This window comes from Dasypus novemcinctus, chromosome 11 (genome assembly GCF_030445035.2).
Source record: "Dasypus novemcinctus isolate mDasNov1 chromosome 11, mDasNov1.1.hap2, whole genome shotgun sequence".
NCBI lineage: Eukaryota > Metazoa > Chordata > Mammalia > Cingulata > Dasypodidae > Dasypus > Dasypus novemcinctus.
Window position 1 is genome coordinate 104519073 of NC_080683.1, and position 16883 is coordinate 104535955.

The 16883-nt window shown below is 37.9% G+C and overlaps 1 protein-coding gene across 1 annotated transcript; it reads left to right on the plus strand.

Annotated features, from left to right (window-relative positions):
• Window positions 1-6095: 6095 nt before the first annotated feature.
• CENPW (centromere protein W) lies at window positions 6096-14986 on the plus strand. Its single transcript, XM_004469052.4, has 3 exons — window positions 6096-6367; window positions 11946-12059; window positions 13685-14986. The coding sequence occupies exons 1-3, from the start codon at window positions 6242-6244 to the stop codon at window positions 13709-13711; spliced, it is 267 nt and encodes an 88-aa protein (XP_004469109.1). The 5' UTR covers window positions 6096-6241; the 3' UTR covers window positions 13712-14986.
• The last annotated feature ends 1897 nt before the right edge of the window (window positions 14987-16883 follow it).

Below are 16883 nucleotides of genomic sequence, written 5' to 3' on the forward strand. Positions count from 1 at the left end.
TTAATGAGTAGGTATTTTACTTTAGCAGTAGAGGTAAAATTATTTTTCCATTTTTAAAATGAAAACTGAAGATTCCCAATGGAATTAAGGTAACTTTTCATTACCAGCATTTGAATATGCACATTGAGGTGTCTTTCAGACAGGTTTCATTGCTATGAAGTTACCTTTTGCCATTAATATCAATCTAGGTTTCTAGTTAATAATGGCTTCTTAGAACTAGAGTCATTTAAATGTTTTAATTTGGAAGATACTTTTACAAACTCTTCATAACTGACCACAACCACAGAGTGGCTAATTTATCTTAGACTACAATTAGAAAAAAAATTTACTTTGTGCATTTAAGAGAGGGCAGCCCTACATTTAACTTAATTTCATTAGATATGAAATTAGAATTGTCATCATTTGTTAATTTGATATTATTATCTTGATGTATGACATTACACATTGAGCAAATAGGCAGACATGAATAGTTTGACACAGAAACATAACTTAGTTACTTAAAACTTTCATTTTTTACAAAATAAGTTTAACTGCAAAACATTTGAAAGATCTCCTGGAAGGTTTTTTCTTTAATTTGCACTATGACCATAGAGGTTTGCACAAGAATTTTGTTTCATAACTAATGGCTTATAACCAAATGTCCCCAATGCTTTTATGCAATTTTCCTTTGTTCTAGAACTTAATATTTCACTTTGACTTTGGCAGACTTTGGAAGAGCAAGACTAATTCTACGTATATTCACTTAGGCTATTGAAGCCTCAGGGAAACTGGTTTCTTTCATGAATTGTCACTTTTAGGAACCCAGACAGACAGTCAAGGCAGGAGGCCTCCTTCACTTCCCAGTCCTCAGAGATAAAAGACTCCAGTGGCCACTGAACTGGGAGAGTGGAGGTTTAACACGGAGGGTCAAGGATTCCACTAGGCAGCAATTCAGTCCACACTTGGAGCCATGAGAGAAAGCAGGGTCACTAATACCAGTAGGACAGGAGACAGGGATGTCTCACATTTGCCTTCCCCTGAGCTATTGGGGCAGAAGCTGTTATGAAATAACCACAAGCAAAGGCAAGGGGTGAGGCTGGGCTTGAAGTGACCATAAACAAAGGTAAGTTCAGTTTAGAATTTACACTTACAATAATAGGTTCAGGCTAAATTCACCCAGTTTTAATTTCAGTTATTCTTCTGCTGTTTCATGACATAAATGTATCTATAAATAATTTTACAGTTTCTAATAAGATTTTACCTTAAGGTGAATAGGGTACCTTTATTAACTAAGCCACAAAAACTTTATTAGCAGCAACTTTATGAAGTTTCTTTGCTTTTCTAGTAACTTAATTAATTTCACTTGTGATTTATACATTAAATCCACTAGCAAGACAGTGTTGACCCTCAAAGACTAATTCTCAGGTTACCTTTTACCATTATTCAATTTGTAACAGGTGAAACCCAAATCTGATTTCCTAGGCACAAACAAACTGACAAAGCTAAACACAGATTTCAAAGTTGAACATAGGTTATGCACAAATTAAAACAGAAGAGAGAATTTCATACCTTAAGCATTTCAAGAAAGTCTTTGACCTTAATTGATGGTACATGAAGTTTCTTTTCTTGATCATGTTTTATAGGCACAACTGAATTTAAACTGAGAAATTTGAGGTTTATTTTCTCATTTCTTTAAGGGGACACAACATGAGGTTTCTGGGATTCAGATTTATTTGTTCTCTTTTTTACATGGGCTTAACTGGAGTTCAGGATTCTATGCAGAGGCTGCTCTTGGCTATACTGTGGCCATGTGGACCAGCAGTAGGCAGAATTTCCTGATTCCTAAGAGACTCCTACAGGGAGTTTGCTGGTAGGCTAGAGACTGCACCCATTATTCTAGGAAGAATGAAGAAGCACCCTTTAGTTGACCATTTTGGTGTCCCAGAGTCCTAGTCTGACTAAATTCACCACTCCACACAATTTGGAACTGAAGCCCTGTCTCAGCATCCTGAGAATATTTATTTTCAGGGTGTAAATGGCCCACAAGCATCCTTGTGGGTAGATCCTGGGGGTATCTGATTCCAACTGGGAGGCCTGAGCAGTGGCTCCAAATCAAAGCACCTGAGACATTGTCCCAGGAGATATTTGGCTGCTCTCTGAATGGATGGGCCCAAGGAATGGGGGCCATTCAGTTTCCTGCTCTGGTTCTTGGCACCCATACTTTCCAGGGTTGGAGACTGACTGACCCAAACAGAAGTTCCAGTGTTAAATCTCATTTAAATTCCTGTCACTCCAGGAAATCAGAGAGCCCCTGCCACTGGGCATTCCCAGGGCAGCCTGGACTTGGGAGACAGGTTGAATAGATTTCAACCTGAAGCTGCCAAGCTGAATTGTGCTTCTTCCTCCTCTCCTTCCAGAATTATTAAATGCAGTCTTAGTTCTTATGACTTTACTGTCTGATAGTTTCCCAGTTAAAGCAGTCATCAAAAGGCCATTAAGTGATTAGAGGTTAATTGTACAAAGTTAACAGGCTTTGGGGTTCTGAGGCAATAGCTTCCTTGCTAAATAAGGCACTTTTCATTTTCACAGTTTTTAAAATAGACCAAAGCATCCTAACATAAACCTGCAAAAAGAGATTCAACAAAAGGGTAAAACACGGGTAAAGGTTAGAAATTGTAAGGGTATCATGGCATGTGACTGGCCCGAGGAAGAAATTCCCACGGCATCCATTTTGGTTCTGCCCTCCCCCGCCCGGGGGCCGCTTTCCCACTTCATTCCTCCAGGTAGCTGGATGTGGTCCGATAGGAATGCTGCTTGCAGAGGCATGGTCCCAGTGGGACGGGTAAGCTATCGGCTCTCCATTCCCGCTGTCTCCATTCCTGCTGCGCACCCTCGACAGGAGAGGGCAGGAGAAGGCAGAGGTCACTGGACCTGAGGGCAGAGCCTCCGGCTGCTAAGGGAACTTAAAAGAGCAGCAGCGCAGATGGCTTTGGTCCTGTGGCCCAGCCCTCCTGACTGGGGTTAGATCTACCAAGGCAGGGTGCTGGCATGGACGCAGAGAATTTTTGAACCCAGCCCCTTCCTGCCCCGGGTTACATCCTGCGGGGGCTCATATGCAAACCCACTTAAAATAGAGAACCAAAGGAAGGCATTAAACAGGCTGTAGGCCATAGTTTCACTCACCTATAAACTCCTGGACTGGCTCACCAAATATGTTACCTCCTAATTATTCCACCCCCTTTGCTAATGGCAGGGGAGGAGTTCCAGCTGTTTTTTGTTTTGATTGATTACCCCACCTACCAATCCCTTACTGAGGACCCAATAATAAAGTCCCCAGGGAACATCCCGGGGCTTTTCCTTGCTCCCAGGAAGAAGTCTTTGTTTTGGATAGCAGAATCTTGGGTGTGGGGGTCTTCCAACAGCCATCTTGGGGGTTACTGGTGTCCACGTGGACTCTCTGCCAGGTTCCAGATCCATCTATTAATTTCCTATCTTACTAGCCTGCTTCAATAATACAGCACATTTATGTGCTGATGGAAATAAGGGAAATTCATAGAGCTGAAGAGACACGTCCTCAAGAAGTAAAGGGGGCTGGAACTTAAGGCACAAATAAAGCAGTTAGCCTTAGATAGTCATTCATGTCCCAGGAGGCCAGGCAGAGTACATGGGTGCCAATGGAAATTGGTGGCTAAATATGGTGGTGAGAGCAAGATCTCAACCAGCTGTTTCATTTTCTTAGGGAAGCAATGGCAACTGAGAGAATTGCATAGGGAGTGTTGGGAGGTTTGAAGAAAGAAGAGAAGGCATAACATGTATCTAGGAGAACGGAAGAATCAGTAGACTGAGAAAATATCAAAGGATTGCAATCAGTACTTAGAGTGCACTTGAGTGGTCATGAATTTAGAGAACAGATGTTATATCTCTGTTTTTCTTAAGCCAAGATCAATGCACAGATGCAAGTCTAGAATGGATTGATATTTTTTAAATAAAGATTTTTTATTTATTTCTCTCCCCTTCCCCCCCCCCCCCCCCCGCCCCCAAGTTGTCTGCTCTCTGTGTCCATTCGCTGTGTGTTTTTCTGTGACCGCTTCTATCCTTATCAGTGGCACTGGGAATCTGCCCTTCTTTTTGTTGTGTCTTCTTGCTGTGTCAGCTCTCCATGTCTGCGGCACCATTCTTGGGCAGGCTGCACTTCCTTTTGTGCTGGGCAGCTCTCCTTACGGGCACACTCCTGCGCGTGGGACAACCCTGAGTGGCACGGCACTCTTGCGTGCATCAGCACTGCCTATGGGCCAGCTCCATGCAGGTCAAGGAGGCCCAGGGTTTGAACTGCGGGCCTCCATGTGGTAGGCAGATGCCCTATCCATTGGGCCAAGTTTGCTTCCCGAGATTTTAATTTACACGGGGTTGGAGTTTTCTCAAGAGAATATGAGAAAGAAAGAGAATCACTAAAGAGTTGAGGAGAAATGCAAAGGAATGATTATAAAGATGCAGAGCAGACTACAGGAGGAAGGGAAGGAGTAGAGTGAGGGTAGGAGGAGGTGGGACAGAAATATAAGACAATGACCCTAGTGGCATCTAAGATTTGTCAGAGTTTGGGATACTACAGGGAATGCATGCAAAAGCTAGGAAGTGGGGTCAAAAAGTGAAAAAGAATTGAAAGATATATTAATTGAAGAATACAGAGGGGGTATGGGTTTGTTGATGACAAGGCTTAGTATAAGAACAGGAAAGTGAGTGGCTGATAGGGTGGAAGACAAGACGGTTGGCAGAGAGGAGGTCCTGGAAATGAGAGGCCAGGAAGTGGAAGGATCATTTGTGTGGATATTGGTATCACAAAGAATTCATAGTATTAGCGGCAAGGTACAATTAGAATAACAGTGGAATTTAAGGAGTGGTCCTCATACCAGCAGCCTTATCAACATCAGGGAGCTCTTGCAACGCAAATTCTCCAGCCTCACCCAGGCGTAGAGAATCATAAACTGTGCAAACTGTGTTTTAACAAGAACTTCTGATGCAAATTAAAGTCTGAGAACTACTTGTGCATTAGCACAGAGGATAGAGAAATTAATTGCTTAGAATAGTAGCACAGGCTTTAAGATGTAGCATTTGAAGTGGGTGATGGGTGGGATAATCAATCAAAACAGCAAACAGCTGGAACTCCTCCCTGCCATTAGCAAGGGGTTGGAATAATTAATGGTTCAAAAAGCAGATGTAAGGCCTGAATTCGCTCTCTCTCACCTTTGGAACCCCCCTACCCCCACCCGGACTGGCAGCTTTCTCCCCTGCTTCCATCACTACACGGGTAAACCTGGGAATTTATCATCTATAATGGGAAATTGTAGTCTGTAAATCAAGCCAATTCAGCACTTTTCAGCCCCTTCCTCTCCACCTGGGACCCATGACCTATTATTTTCTCCCATTTCTCTTCCCTCTCTACCTTAATAAATGACTGGCCTAACTCATCCGACATGCTCTTGAAATTCATTTCTGCACCATAGTTGAGAACCTAGACAAAATTCGGTAACAAAGCTTTAAAATGAAAAGGGGGCAGCATTTGTAAAGAAGAGGCAGGATCACGAAAAGGCTCAAATAGGAACAAAGGAAGTTCTGTAAAAGTATAAAATGTTAGTTGTTAATATCAGAAAGTCATGCCTTGCTAGGAAGGCACTGGTTTTTAAGGAATCCTAACAAAATATCAGAAAACTTGTTTCTATTCATCTACTTTAAAAAAAGGAAAGTAGTCATCGATTTAAAATTACAAGTAAACACCAAAAACCCTCAGCAGAATTTGAAGCTGAAAACATCCTTATGGCTTCACACTTCATTAATACCGCATTCATCTGCATTTTAGTCCACTGATATCAAGCTCAGTTTGGAATGAGAGCTTGGAGATCAAAGTTGGCTGCCCTGGCAGAACAATCCTCTCCACAACCCCCCATCATCTCTAGGAATGTAGGTGAAAAACATTCCCACACAGCACTTACGAGCAAGTAGGTAATTAAAGGAAGGCCCCGCCCCTTAATGATGTCACGGAGCCAGCGGGACCCGCCCACCGTAGGCGTTTCCCAATCTGCAGTCCGCCGTTTCCGGGGCGGGGCTTCCATAGAGCAGACGTCACTACCGAGCGCCGGGCGCTGTCGGTTGGCGGCGGATTCAAACGTTCCGGCCCAGGTTTCTGAACCCTAAGAAGCCTCGGAGGGGCAAGGTAGTTCCGGGTGCCCCAGGGAAGGGGAGCAGTAGGTGGTGTCTGAGGGAGAGGATGGCGCTCTCGACTACAGTCCCTCAGAAGAAGCAGATAAAACGGAAAGCCCCCCGTGGCTTCCTCAAACGCGTTTTCAAGCGACAAAAGCCTCAGCTTCGTCTGGAGACCAGCAGCGACTTATTGGTGAGATTCTCTCTCCTCGGGTTGGGGGTGAGACAGAGGTAGATTGTGTAAATAAACTCCAGCCTCAATCACTAAAACTCTTTCTGGGCCACGTTTAAGGCATTTCCAGCAATGGTAATGTAAGTTTGCCCCAGCCTGGTGTGTCAGTTCTTATTCCTGTCGTTTAGTTGTTCTAAGGCCCCCCGAAATGTAGCTATCGGGACCTTTTTAAAGGGAGCCTCTTTTTTAAGGGGGGTTATCTTTTAAGGGAGTCACATCGACTTGAGAAAAACTCAGGTAAAGTTCCCGCTTCTAATTTTTAAATATCACTGTTCAAGAACACAGTTTGGCACTGTGCTTCGTGGACTTGAGAAGGGTATGAAAAATAAACTCTTAGAAATAGATTTTATAATTCAGGCTGGGTCATTTTTATTTAATTATTGTAACAGGAATTACTGACATCCTGCCATTTAAGCGCTTCCCCTTTTATGTTAACTATCCGTATTTCCTCTACTTTAGACTGCTTACTAAAAGACCTTGTTTTAAAAGTTTATTTGTAAGAAAGATGCTTTCAATTGTGGATTCATCCCCCTAGACAGATAGGAGAGCACAGTTAGTCGAGTTTTCAGACCCATAATGTAGCTGAAGCCTAATATTCTGTTGCAAATAGCCTCAACCAAACCATCGTGTTTCTATCTTGAAATAAATTCAGAATTTGTGTTGAATGTCAGGAACACATATCCCTCTAGAAGAAAGAGCACTACTTCCCTAGGTTTAAACATAGGAGGCACCTCCTGTGGCTTGTCACAAGGGCTTCTTGAGTAAAAGAGCCATTAAAAGTGAGTGCCTAATTTCCGGAAAATCAAGCTAAGGAATTACAGGTAACAAGGGCATACTGCATGGAGAGTTCTGGGAATGTGTCTTTCAAGCTGTTCTCAAGATCCATGGATTTTTCCACCTACTCTTTTCTATATATCTTCCCTGAGTTCTCCACTGCCTCCCATCTGTTGCCTCCTTGGGGGGTTTCTCTCTTTGCTAGACTACTGTAAAATTGTCTCCACTTTCTCCCTATTTAGTCCCTAAGCCAAAACACATTTTCTGTTTCCTGGAAAAGTAGTACTTCTTATCTCCTACCCTCCTTTTTGTTCTTTTTGTAGCCATTGTGAGAAAAGACAGTATATGTGCTTTTATTTATCCCTGTGGTGGTAATGAGAGGTAGTGAAAATGAGATGGATTAAAATGAAATTCATCTGCAAAACTTTTAGGTAGTTTATTCTGGGCTTTTTACTGGGGTTGGGGTTCTAAAAGGAGGAGGAGGAAATGTGCTTGATCAAGGGTATCCAGAAGACTAGTAACTGTTGCAGATGGTTGGCATAAATTTCTCAAGTATTGAGTTCCTCCCACATCCACCCCTTTCTGCTCCAAAGGGGCATGTGGGCAGATGGGCTCCACAGTGTGGTGGGATCCCAGTGACATGAAAAAGGAAGGTGAAATTTGAAGCAGTTGCAGTGGTAGGGATTAGGAAGCTCTTTGGGCCACCAGCTAGTCTTAGGTGGTGTGCTTGTTTTCTTTGGTTTGCTTGGACATTATCTTTCACTGTCCTGTATGCGTTTTTTTGCTTATGGTTTTCTGCTTAACATTGACATTTCATAATCCTACCCAGGAGATTTCCCATATCATCTTTGAAGCTTTTTACAATTAAGGCAGTCTGTTTTGATCTCTTCTTTTTCTGAACTTCTACAGCAGCAAGAATGTACATGATACAATTTAGGTATTGGAACTAAAACACTGTTCTGTAGGAATTTCATACGTGGTATTGTCTCCCAGTGTGCTAAGCTGCTTCTTGAGGAGAAAGAACCATATCTTGTACTCCTTTTGTATCTCCTATTATCTTTAATACAAAACAGCTACTTTTATACTGTCTTTTGTTCATATTTCTTCTGCCGGAAAATACCCTCTACTCTAGTTGGCAAAGTCTTAAGTTTTTCAAAATACAGTGCAAATGCCAGTTCTTCATCTTAGAAAATGCAACCTTATCTTACTCTCTATAATTGTCTCTCGTTTGTTTTTAATTTCTTTATGGGTTTGATTCTCCTGCTAGACTGGAAATTTTAATTGGGAACAATTTGGGTTCCTTGTGTTTACCATAATACCTAAAACATTCTGAGTGTTCAGTTAATGTTGGAAATGAATGGTGATATGTGGATTGATTGTTATCATTTCTAGCATTTTACTCATACTTTTTCATTTTGCTCAAAATTACTCATTTTATTCATAATTTCTTCTGTGTTATTTTACACCAGATTTTTTAGTATTCTAGACTGCTCAAAGCAGATACCATGAAATGGGTTGGCTTTAAACAATGAGAATTTATTAGCTTACAGTTTGACGCTGTAAAAATGTCAGAATCGACATCATCAAGGCAATGCTTTCTTACTGCCAGTGATCCTGGGTTCCTCTGCAAGGCACATAGCAGCATCTCCTGGTCTCTCCCTTCTCGTCCAATTTTCTTTGATTTCAGCTTCTTGCTTCCCTGGCTTGTTGCATTCACATACACTCTCTCTCTTTATTCATTCTTTAAATAAAGGACTCCAGTAAGAGGATTAGGACCCATGCTGAATGAGCTGGGTCACACCTTAACTGAAGTAGCCTCAAAAGATCCTGCTTACAATGGGGCCACACCCACAGGAATGGATTAACTTTTAAGAACTTGTCTTTCTGGGTTACATACAGCTTCAAAGCACCACCCTGGCTTTTTGTTTTGTTCTTTTTATGCCTTATTTGGCTCTATTTGATATCATAATGTGTGTATCCTTAGGCTTGTACCTGTGAGTGCATCCACCAAACCTAAATAAATTGCTCAGCTTACTTGTGGCTCAGTTAGCATTTAGATTATCACAGAATTGCCTTTCAAATATCTAGGTGCTAGTGGTTTATGTTAAATTCAAAAGTACTATGACAAAGGGAAGAGGAAACCAGGCTGGCCCAGTCATTCATCAGCTCAGACTGTCAAGTTGAAAATATGTGGCTGTTTCTTCATAAGTTATCTTTTGATTTACCTTTCAAGGTAGTTGATATTTTTCAAAGTAAATCCTTGATGGAATGGCTTATCTTTTTCAGGTTTGAATGTCAAGCTTAATAATTTCAAGCTTATTTTTGTTATAACCACTTTTGTTTAAAAACATTAGTGCATTTGACTGGTATCACACAATTAACTGTTTACATAGAAGTAGAGTGTTTTTTTTTTTAAATTCAGTGACATCTAAAAATGATTTGTTCAGGTATTCAATGGCTTACACCTTTGGAAGGGACAGAGACTTCATAGCATAAACCAAACAAAGTGATTTATTGGGGTTGAAATTTTTTTTCTTTTTTACCTAATTTGGGAGAGATGTAAAGGGATCTTTGTTCATTCAATAAAAATTTATTCACCTACCATGTACTGGGTAGTGGGCTAATAGTCACTGGGAATACAATGTCAAGGAAGAGAGATATAGTTCTTGCTCTTATAGTACATAAAGGGAGACAGATAAGTTAGAAATTACAAACAAAAGTAACATGTGCAGTGAAAGGAAGTTCAGGGTATTATGGATTTGTGTAACTACATTGAGGGGGATGTCAGGCTACCTGGAGGCAAGGTTGTATTTGACAACTTTAAGAAATTCAGAAGCCCTGTGTAGAACTGGAGACTAAGAAAGTTGAGTGATGAAACGGGAGTAGCTTGGTCAAGTGGGGTTTAGTTAAGGAATTTTGAATTTATCTTGAGGACATCTGGAAGCGATTTATCTTTAGAAGTAGAAAATATGGATTAATAAATGAAATTGTGCCATATTATGGAATGTTTTTTGCTGCAAAAGGAAATGTTATATTATTAGAAACTTGAAAAAAATTGAATCACATGGTTTAATGGAGAGAATTAGAGTTGGGTGCTTTACCTCAGAGTTCTTGTGAATTAAAAAAAAGATGTGCACCAAAAAGTATCAAATGAATGTCTCTGTCTGTAGCTACTTCATTGTTATAAATTAAAATTCCCATACCCCTAATTTCTCCAAATGTCACTAAGATACTATTAAACAGCTGTATAACTATCCGTTAAAGATTTCTGCATAATATAAAGCATTTAAAACACCAAATTGCCTAGCCTTAGTTTGCTAGGGCTGCTGTAACAAAGTGCCACAAACTGGGTGGCTTAAAACAGCAGAAATTCTGCAGGCTTGGAGTCCATGGAACAATCTGTTTCATGCCTTTTCTAGCTTCTGGTGACTTGATGGCCATCCATGGTATTTTTGTCATGGTGTTCTACCCTCTGTTTCTATGTTCAACTTTCCTCCTCTTAAAAGGGTACTAGTCATACTGGATTAAGGACCCACTCAACTCCAGTATGACTTCATTTCAATTTTCCTGATTCCATCTGAACCACCCTATTTCCAAATAAGTTCACATTCTAAGGTACTGGGGATTTGAACTTCAAAGTACTTTTTGGGAGGACGTAATTCAACCCAGTAAGACCTACGTATTTAACTTTAGTGGCAATATAAAAGAATATTTACTATTACATTTTTTCCTGTTTGGATTGTGTGCACTCTGTTTTCATAGGTATGTGTGTATAGATTAAGTAGCAGTTTTTCGATTTGGGTAGTTTTGAGTAAAATATTTGACAGACTATTATTGCACTATTCAGATAGGCTAGAAAATGAGGAATATCTATTTTTTATTATATGTAGAGGTTGTTTCTGTAAGAATATACGACAAATTGGCAACTATGGTTGACTGGGGACAATAAAGAAAAAGACTTATTTATGACACAGTGTCCCTTTGTAGACTTTTTTTGTTGTTTTAATGTATCTATTTTGAGATAATTATATATTCACAAGAGTTCACAAAAATGGTACAGATAGTTTCCATATATCCTTCACCCAGCTTCACACAATGATAACATAACTATATACAATGACTACATAACTGTAATCCTTTAATTTTGTAGTCTCTCCTTATATGAACTATTTTGAATAATTTTAAAAAAGAGCCGTAAAGGCTATTAATAGTATATATGATTATTTTGTAATAGTTGTCAGTTGACAAGTAACTTGACCTTTGTACGTAGACTTTTCAGTTATCAAACATAAAATTTCAATTAACGTGCTTTTGAATAAATATTTCAAGTTAAATATCTTACTAAAAAGTCTTCTCAGGCCTTGGATTATAGAAGGAGAGATAATTAACGTGAAATAAAACTGTTGATGTGTTTTGATTTTATATTTTTGGAAATTTTAAATTATAAATTTAAATTTATTTGGAATCTAAAGTAGGAATACTTTTGACATAGAGTGATGCTTTACAATAATGTTACTGCATGGCCTTTGGTCTGCTTTACAAAGCATTGTTTCATATATTGGAGTAACTACGTCTTTTGGTCTGGAATCTTATTGGACCTCTACTAAACCAAATTCTGTATAGCTTTAAATAGAAGAGTTAAGTGACTTAATCACAATAGTAAATAGTACAAAAGTAAACTGCGGGACCTTTAATTTTTAAGAGTCTTATTTCAAAGCATCAGTGTTTAAGTTTTAAAAGTTCTTTTGAATTTTCTCCTTTAAAGATACATCTGAATTGTATACTGTTTGTTCATCGATTAGCAGAAGAGTCCAGGAAAAATGCTTTTGAGAATAAATGTGGAGTAATTAAAAAGGAGCATGTCCGAGCTGCAGCAAAGGTAAAATCTGAATTTTTCTTACTCAAGCAAAAATTAACTTCAGAAACATCATCTGGTTCATCTTCTCTTCCTAATTTGAATTCCTTATTCAGATTGGTTGACTGAGTTAAAACTTGGCTCTTCATGTTAATGGATTTTAATTTCTGAGTTAGAATTTTTTCCTTATGTGTATGTTATGGATTTCTGATGGGAAGATAAATAGCCATTGCTTTATCACCATTTATGGGTAAATTAATTTTTGACTTTTAATCTGTTGGATTGGTGGGAGACTATATATAAAAGAAAAGGTTTATCACTTGGAAATTTATTAAAATTTACTTCTTGATTACCTTACGTTATCCTAATTACTTAGTTATTTGATTTTCTAATTTTGTTTTGAGATATAGCTCACTTATGAGTCAAATTTCTTATATAAGCAGAGAAGACTGCTTTTTCCTGGTATTTATACGTAACATAAGAGTATCGTGTCTAGGGCTGAGTTTTCCAAATGTGTCCCTGAGAACATTAATTCCAGGAGACAGCAATAGATGCCCCACCTTGGAAAGCTTCTACAGTCAGATAAATGTACTTAACCTAACATACTATACCTTCTTTTTGAATAGTAATAATGTATATTACTATTGAAGGATATGAAAAATATTGCAGTAATGAACCTTATTGAACTCTGTGTAACTCAGCTTTTTGTAAATATATTTCAGTACATAATCAGTTTTTGTAAATTTATTTGAGTACAAAGTACTTTCTTTTGCAGCACCTGTATTATACTTAGAATAGAGAAGTACTTGCCTAGGGTTTAGTCTTATTTGGTGGTCTCCTTGGAAGCCTAGAATTGTGCATGCCCTGGCATTTTTTAGGGGCTTCCTATTTCCTTGAAAGTGTAAACATTTCAACAAGTTTTTAGATTACTAAGGTAATGTAAGTCTTTTTCTGCAGGTAAAGTGATGCTTATGAGCTTGAAGAAGGAGGCAGAAAGAGTTTTAAATTTAGGGTTGTTTGGTTTGTTCTTAATTAAGAAATTATAGGTATATTTACCTAAAGTAGTAAAGTTCTTTGGAGATGCTCAGGCTTAGGCTCAGGCTTAATATTCCCAGCCTTTAAAGATCTCCTTTTGTTTTATTTTACCCATGGACTATATGTTTTGAAAATAGTAAACCTAACAGTTCAACATAAGATGACCAGTCTTGATCTCTAAATTGATAAAATTCCAGCCAAAATATAAGAAATTTGATATGTTCTCCTTTATAGTTATGAAATGCTGATTTATGATAGGCTTTTTGAGTTTTGGAATGTTCATTAACGTCCTGTATCACTAAGTTTTCTAAAGTCCTCAAGTTGTAGCCATTAATCTGGATGCTTTTGATTTACAATTGAAAAAAATGTCTAGAGATGACTATAAAACCAGATTTTTAAAGTCTAGGCAAGCCTTACATTTATTGAGATGCAGACTATTTTAGAGAACTATAAGATCATTTATAAGGCAAAAGATTCCCTAATCACTTTCCAAATTGAATTTTATAATTTCATGGTTTTGCATATTATGCATTTAGGACTATTTAACGTTTTGTTAAGGAATTACACTTGATTTACCATAGGCATAATATGAATCTTCTTTTTACCCCTCACAGGTAATTCTAAAGAAGAGCAGAGGTTAGACGTCAACGAACACATTCATGAAAACTGTTTGATACAATATTTTAGTTGGTAATAGGTGTGAAAGCACTTTTTACATACATGTTAATTTTGTGGATTATTAGTTGAGGGATTTGTGTATTGGATAACTTTTACTGTATTGAAATAACTCTAGTAAACACGTAGGGCTATTTAACCTTTTTTGAGGAATTATGTTTTATTCATTTGAAGTGGCCTTTATTTCACTTTTGTGTCCATTTTGTTGCTATTGCAAATGTTTTCTATGTCAAAAATGAAAGCTAGCAATATTAAGTAGCTTGAGCAGATGTACTTCCTAGAGTTAAGTTTATACGTAATTTAATTTAGCTGTATCTAGCTATGGAATTAATTTAATCTCTGAAGAAAGACAGCATGCAGTCAAATTTAGGTGCATTTAAATATTAGTTTTAAATTTTTAGTGACTTTGCATAAGGAGTCCAGTCTACTTTTATATTGTGCTGAGAGTAATAACAGTTTCTTAACTGGAAGATTGTAAACATCAGCAAGTAACTTTAAAAGTTACTTTTTACAAGTAACTCTCTTCTCTATCCCAAAACCAAAAGACAGAGATTATGGAGCAAATGGACTTATTTTCTTCAAGTCACTTCATTAGCACTTTATTGCATATCATATCCAATTATTTTTTAACTTCTATTTTGTAATATTTGTAGATTCACGTGAAGTTGCAAAGTTAATACAGAGAGGTCCTTCGTATCCTGCACTCAGTTTTCTCAAATGGTTACATCCTATATAATTATAATAACAATCTCAAAACCAAGAATTTTGACATTGGTACAATATGTGTGTATAGTTCTGTGCCATTTTATCACATATGTAGATTCTTGTAACCACCAGCACAATCAAGATACAGAACTAATCCTTCCCCATGAAGATCTCCCTTTCCCTTGTGCTACTCTTTGTAGTTAAACTTAGCCCCTCACTCTGCCAGCCACCATCCCTAATGCCTGACAACCAGTGATCTATTCTCCATCTGTTATAATTTTTGTTGTTTTGAGAATGTTATATAAATGAAACCATGTAATATATGGCTTTTGAAATTGGCTTTATCTTTCAGCATAATGCCCTTGTGATCCATCCAGTTTGTTTCATGTGTTAATACTTTGTTCCTTTTAGTTACTGAGTATTATATCATGGTATAGATGTGCTGTACTGTGTGTAGCCATTTGCCTTTTGAGGATCATTTTGATTATTTCCAGTTTTTGGCTATTGCAAATAAAGCCATTATGAACAGTCATGTACATATTTTGTGTGTACATCGTTTTCATTTCTCTGGGATAAATCCCTGGGAGTGCAATTTTTGGGTCATTGGTAAGTATATGCTTAGCTTTTAAAGAAATTGCCAAACTATTTTCCAGGTTTATGTTGAGGTTTTTTTTTTTGTTTTTTGTTTTTAATTGCTTCAGCACCATTTTGTTGAAAAGACCATCCTTACTCCATTGAATTGCTTTTGCACCTTTTGTCAAAAGTCAGTGTAGGTTATTCCTGGATTCACTATTCTATTCCTTTGGACTGTATTTATGTCCCTCTGCCAATACCACACAGCCTTGATTATTGTAACAATTGTAAAAGTTTTCTGTGGGATGCCACATTTTTGTCTTTTGGGTAGACAGGGTAGGCTTTTCTTGGAGCTTTTTTTTTTTCCTTTCTCTTTTTTTTTTTTTGAAATATTACACACATTGGTGTTTCCAGGTTGCCAGCCTCTCTGGTATTAGATCTGGAATATAAGAGGCAAAAAGAAAAGCTGAAGAACTCATTGTATCATTCCTTTGGTCCTGGGTTCTGTAGCCAGACTATCTTCTCTCAATTTTTTAGAGTCACCCTATGTTTATTTTGTATATAAAGTCCAGGGTTTTTAGTTGAACTTAGTGGAAGAATAGAGAAATTATGCCTGTTGCATCTTTCCAAAAGTAGAAATACCAAGAGTTATGTGAGAAAAATGCTTCAAGGAAGTTGACAACAGCTAAATGAAATATTTAATACTTAATAAATATTATCAAGTGGAAGGAAATTCATCTGTTTAATAACTGTCACATAATAAAGTGATATAAGTAACTACAGTGCCATTTTAGAATTTGTTTGATAGAGTTTTTTATAGTATATCTTTGGCCCTAATGAGTACCGGAATGTACTGCTTTAGTGGTTGGTTGGTATTTTCTTTCTTTTTTTTTTTTTTAAAGATTAGTTATTTAATTCCCCCACCCCTCCCCACGGTTGTTTGTTCTCTTTGCTGTGTCTCTTTGCTGAGTCTTGTTTCTTTTGTCCGCTTCTGTTGTCGTCAGCGGCTCGGGAAGTTGGGCGGTGCCATTCCTGGGCAGGCTGCACTTTCTTTCGCGGTCGCCGGCTCTCCTTACGGGGGGCACTCCTTGTGCGCATCAGCGCTGCACATGGACCAGCTCCACACGGGTCATGTGGTAGATGGACGCCCTAACCACTGGGCCAAGTCCATTTCCCGGTTGGTATTTTCAAGAATACTGATTAATGATCCACAAATGCCACTTAGATTTATTTGAGATATAATCCATCAAGAATTTTAGCTTTGGGACAGATATACTTAATATTTAAATCATTGCTTGTTAGATAAATAATGAGAGTTTTGTCCTATTTAGCTTGTAACTTAGACTGATCTTTGGTTTCCTTACAGTTTCTGAAATATTCTGAAAAATACCTGACATAGAATGGGTTCTTATCAATTTTATTTAGTTTTTACATATTGGATAAAATAATTCAAATTGTACTTATATTTTCTGGAATTACCTAATTATAATTGATTAGCACAATTAGAAAACTAAAGTTCTGGGATATTTATTATGAGGAGATTGAGACTCTTGAAATTACTTTAAAAAAATTTCCCTGTGTAAGATTAATTGGAAACTTTTATTTTGAAGATTAGGTTCTCTAACCATTAAGCAAATATTGCTTGTCGCCCTTGGTATTCTTTATGTTGCCTCAGCCCTTCCCCCTCATCATTTATATAACTCTGTTGTACTGTCTGGGGTACATTGGCAGATGTAGCCCATCACTAGTTTGAAGTAGGAATTTATCTTAGTCACTTTTGTATCCCCTCTAGCATCCAGCACAGCTTCAACACCTAAGGTCTATGTTGAATGAACATACTACTTTTTTTTTCTTTAAGAA

Excerpts from the sequence above, each read along its gene's own strand:
- CENPW (XM_004469052.4), top strand. The coding sequence starts at position 6,242 with ATGGCGCTCTCGACTACAGTCCCTCAGAAGAAGCAGATAAAACGGAAA. Across the intron at positions 6,368-11,945 it reads AGACCAGCAGCGACTTATTG|ATACATCTGAATTGTATACT; the intron begins GTGAGATTCTCT and ends TCTCCTTTAAAG. Across the intron at positions 12,060-13,684 it reads ATGTCCGAGCTGCAGCAAAG|GTAATTCTAAAGAAGAGCAG; the intron begins GTAAAATCTGAA and ends TACCCCTCACAG.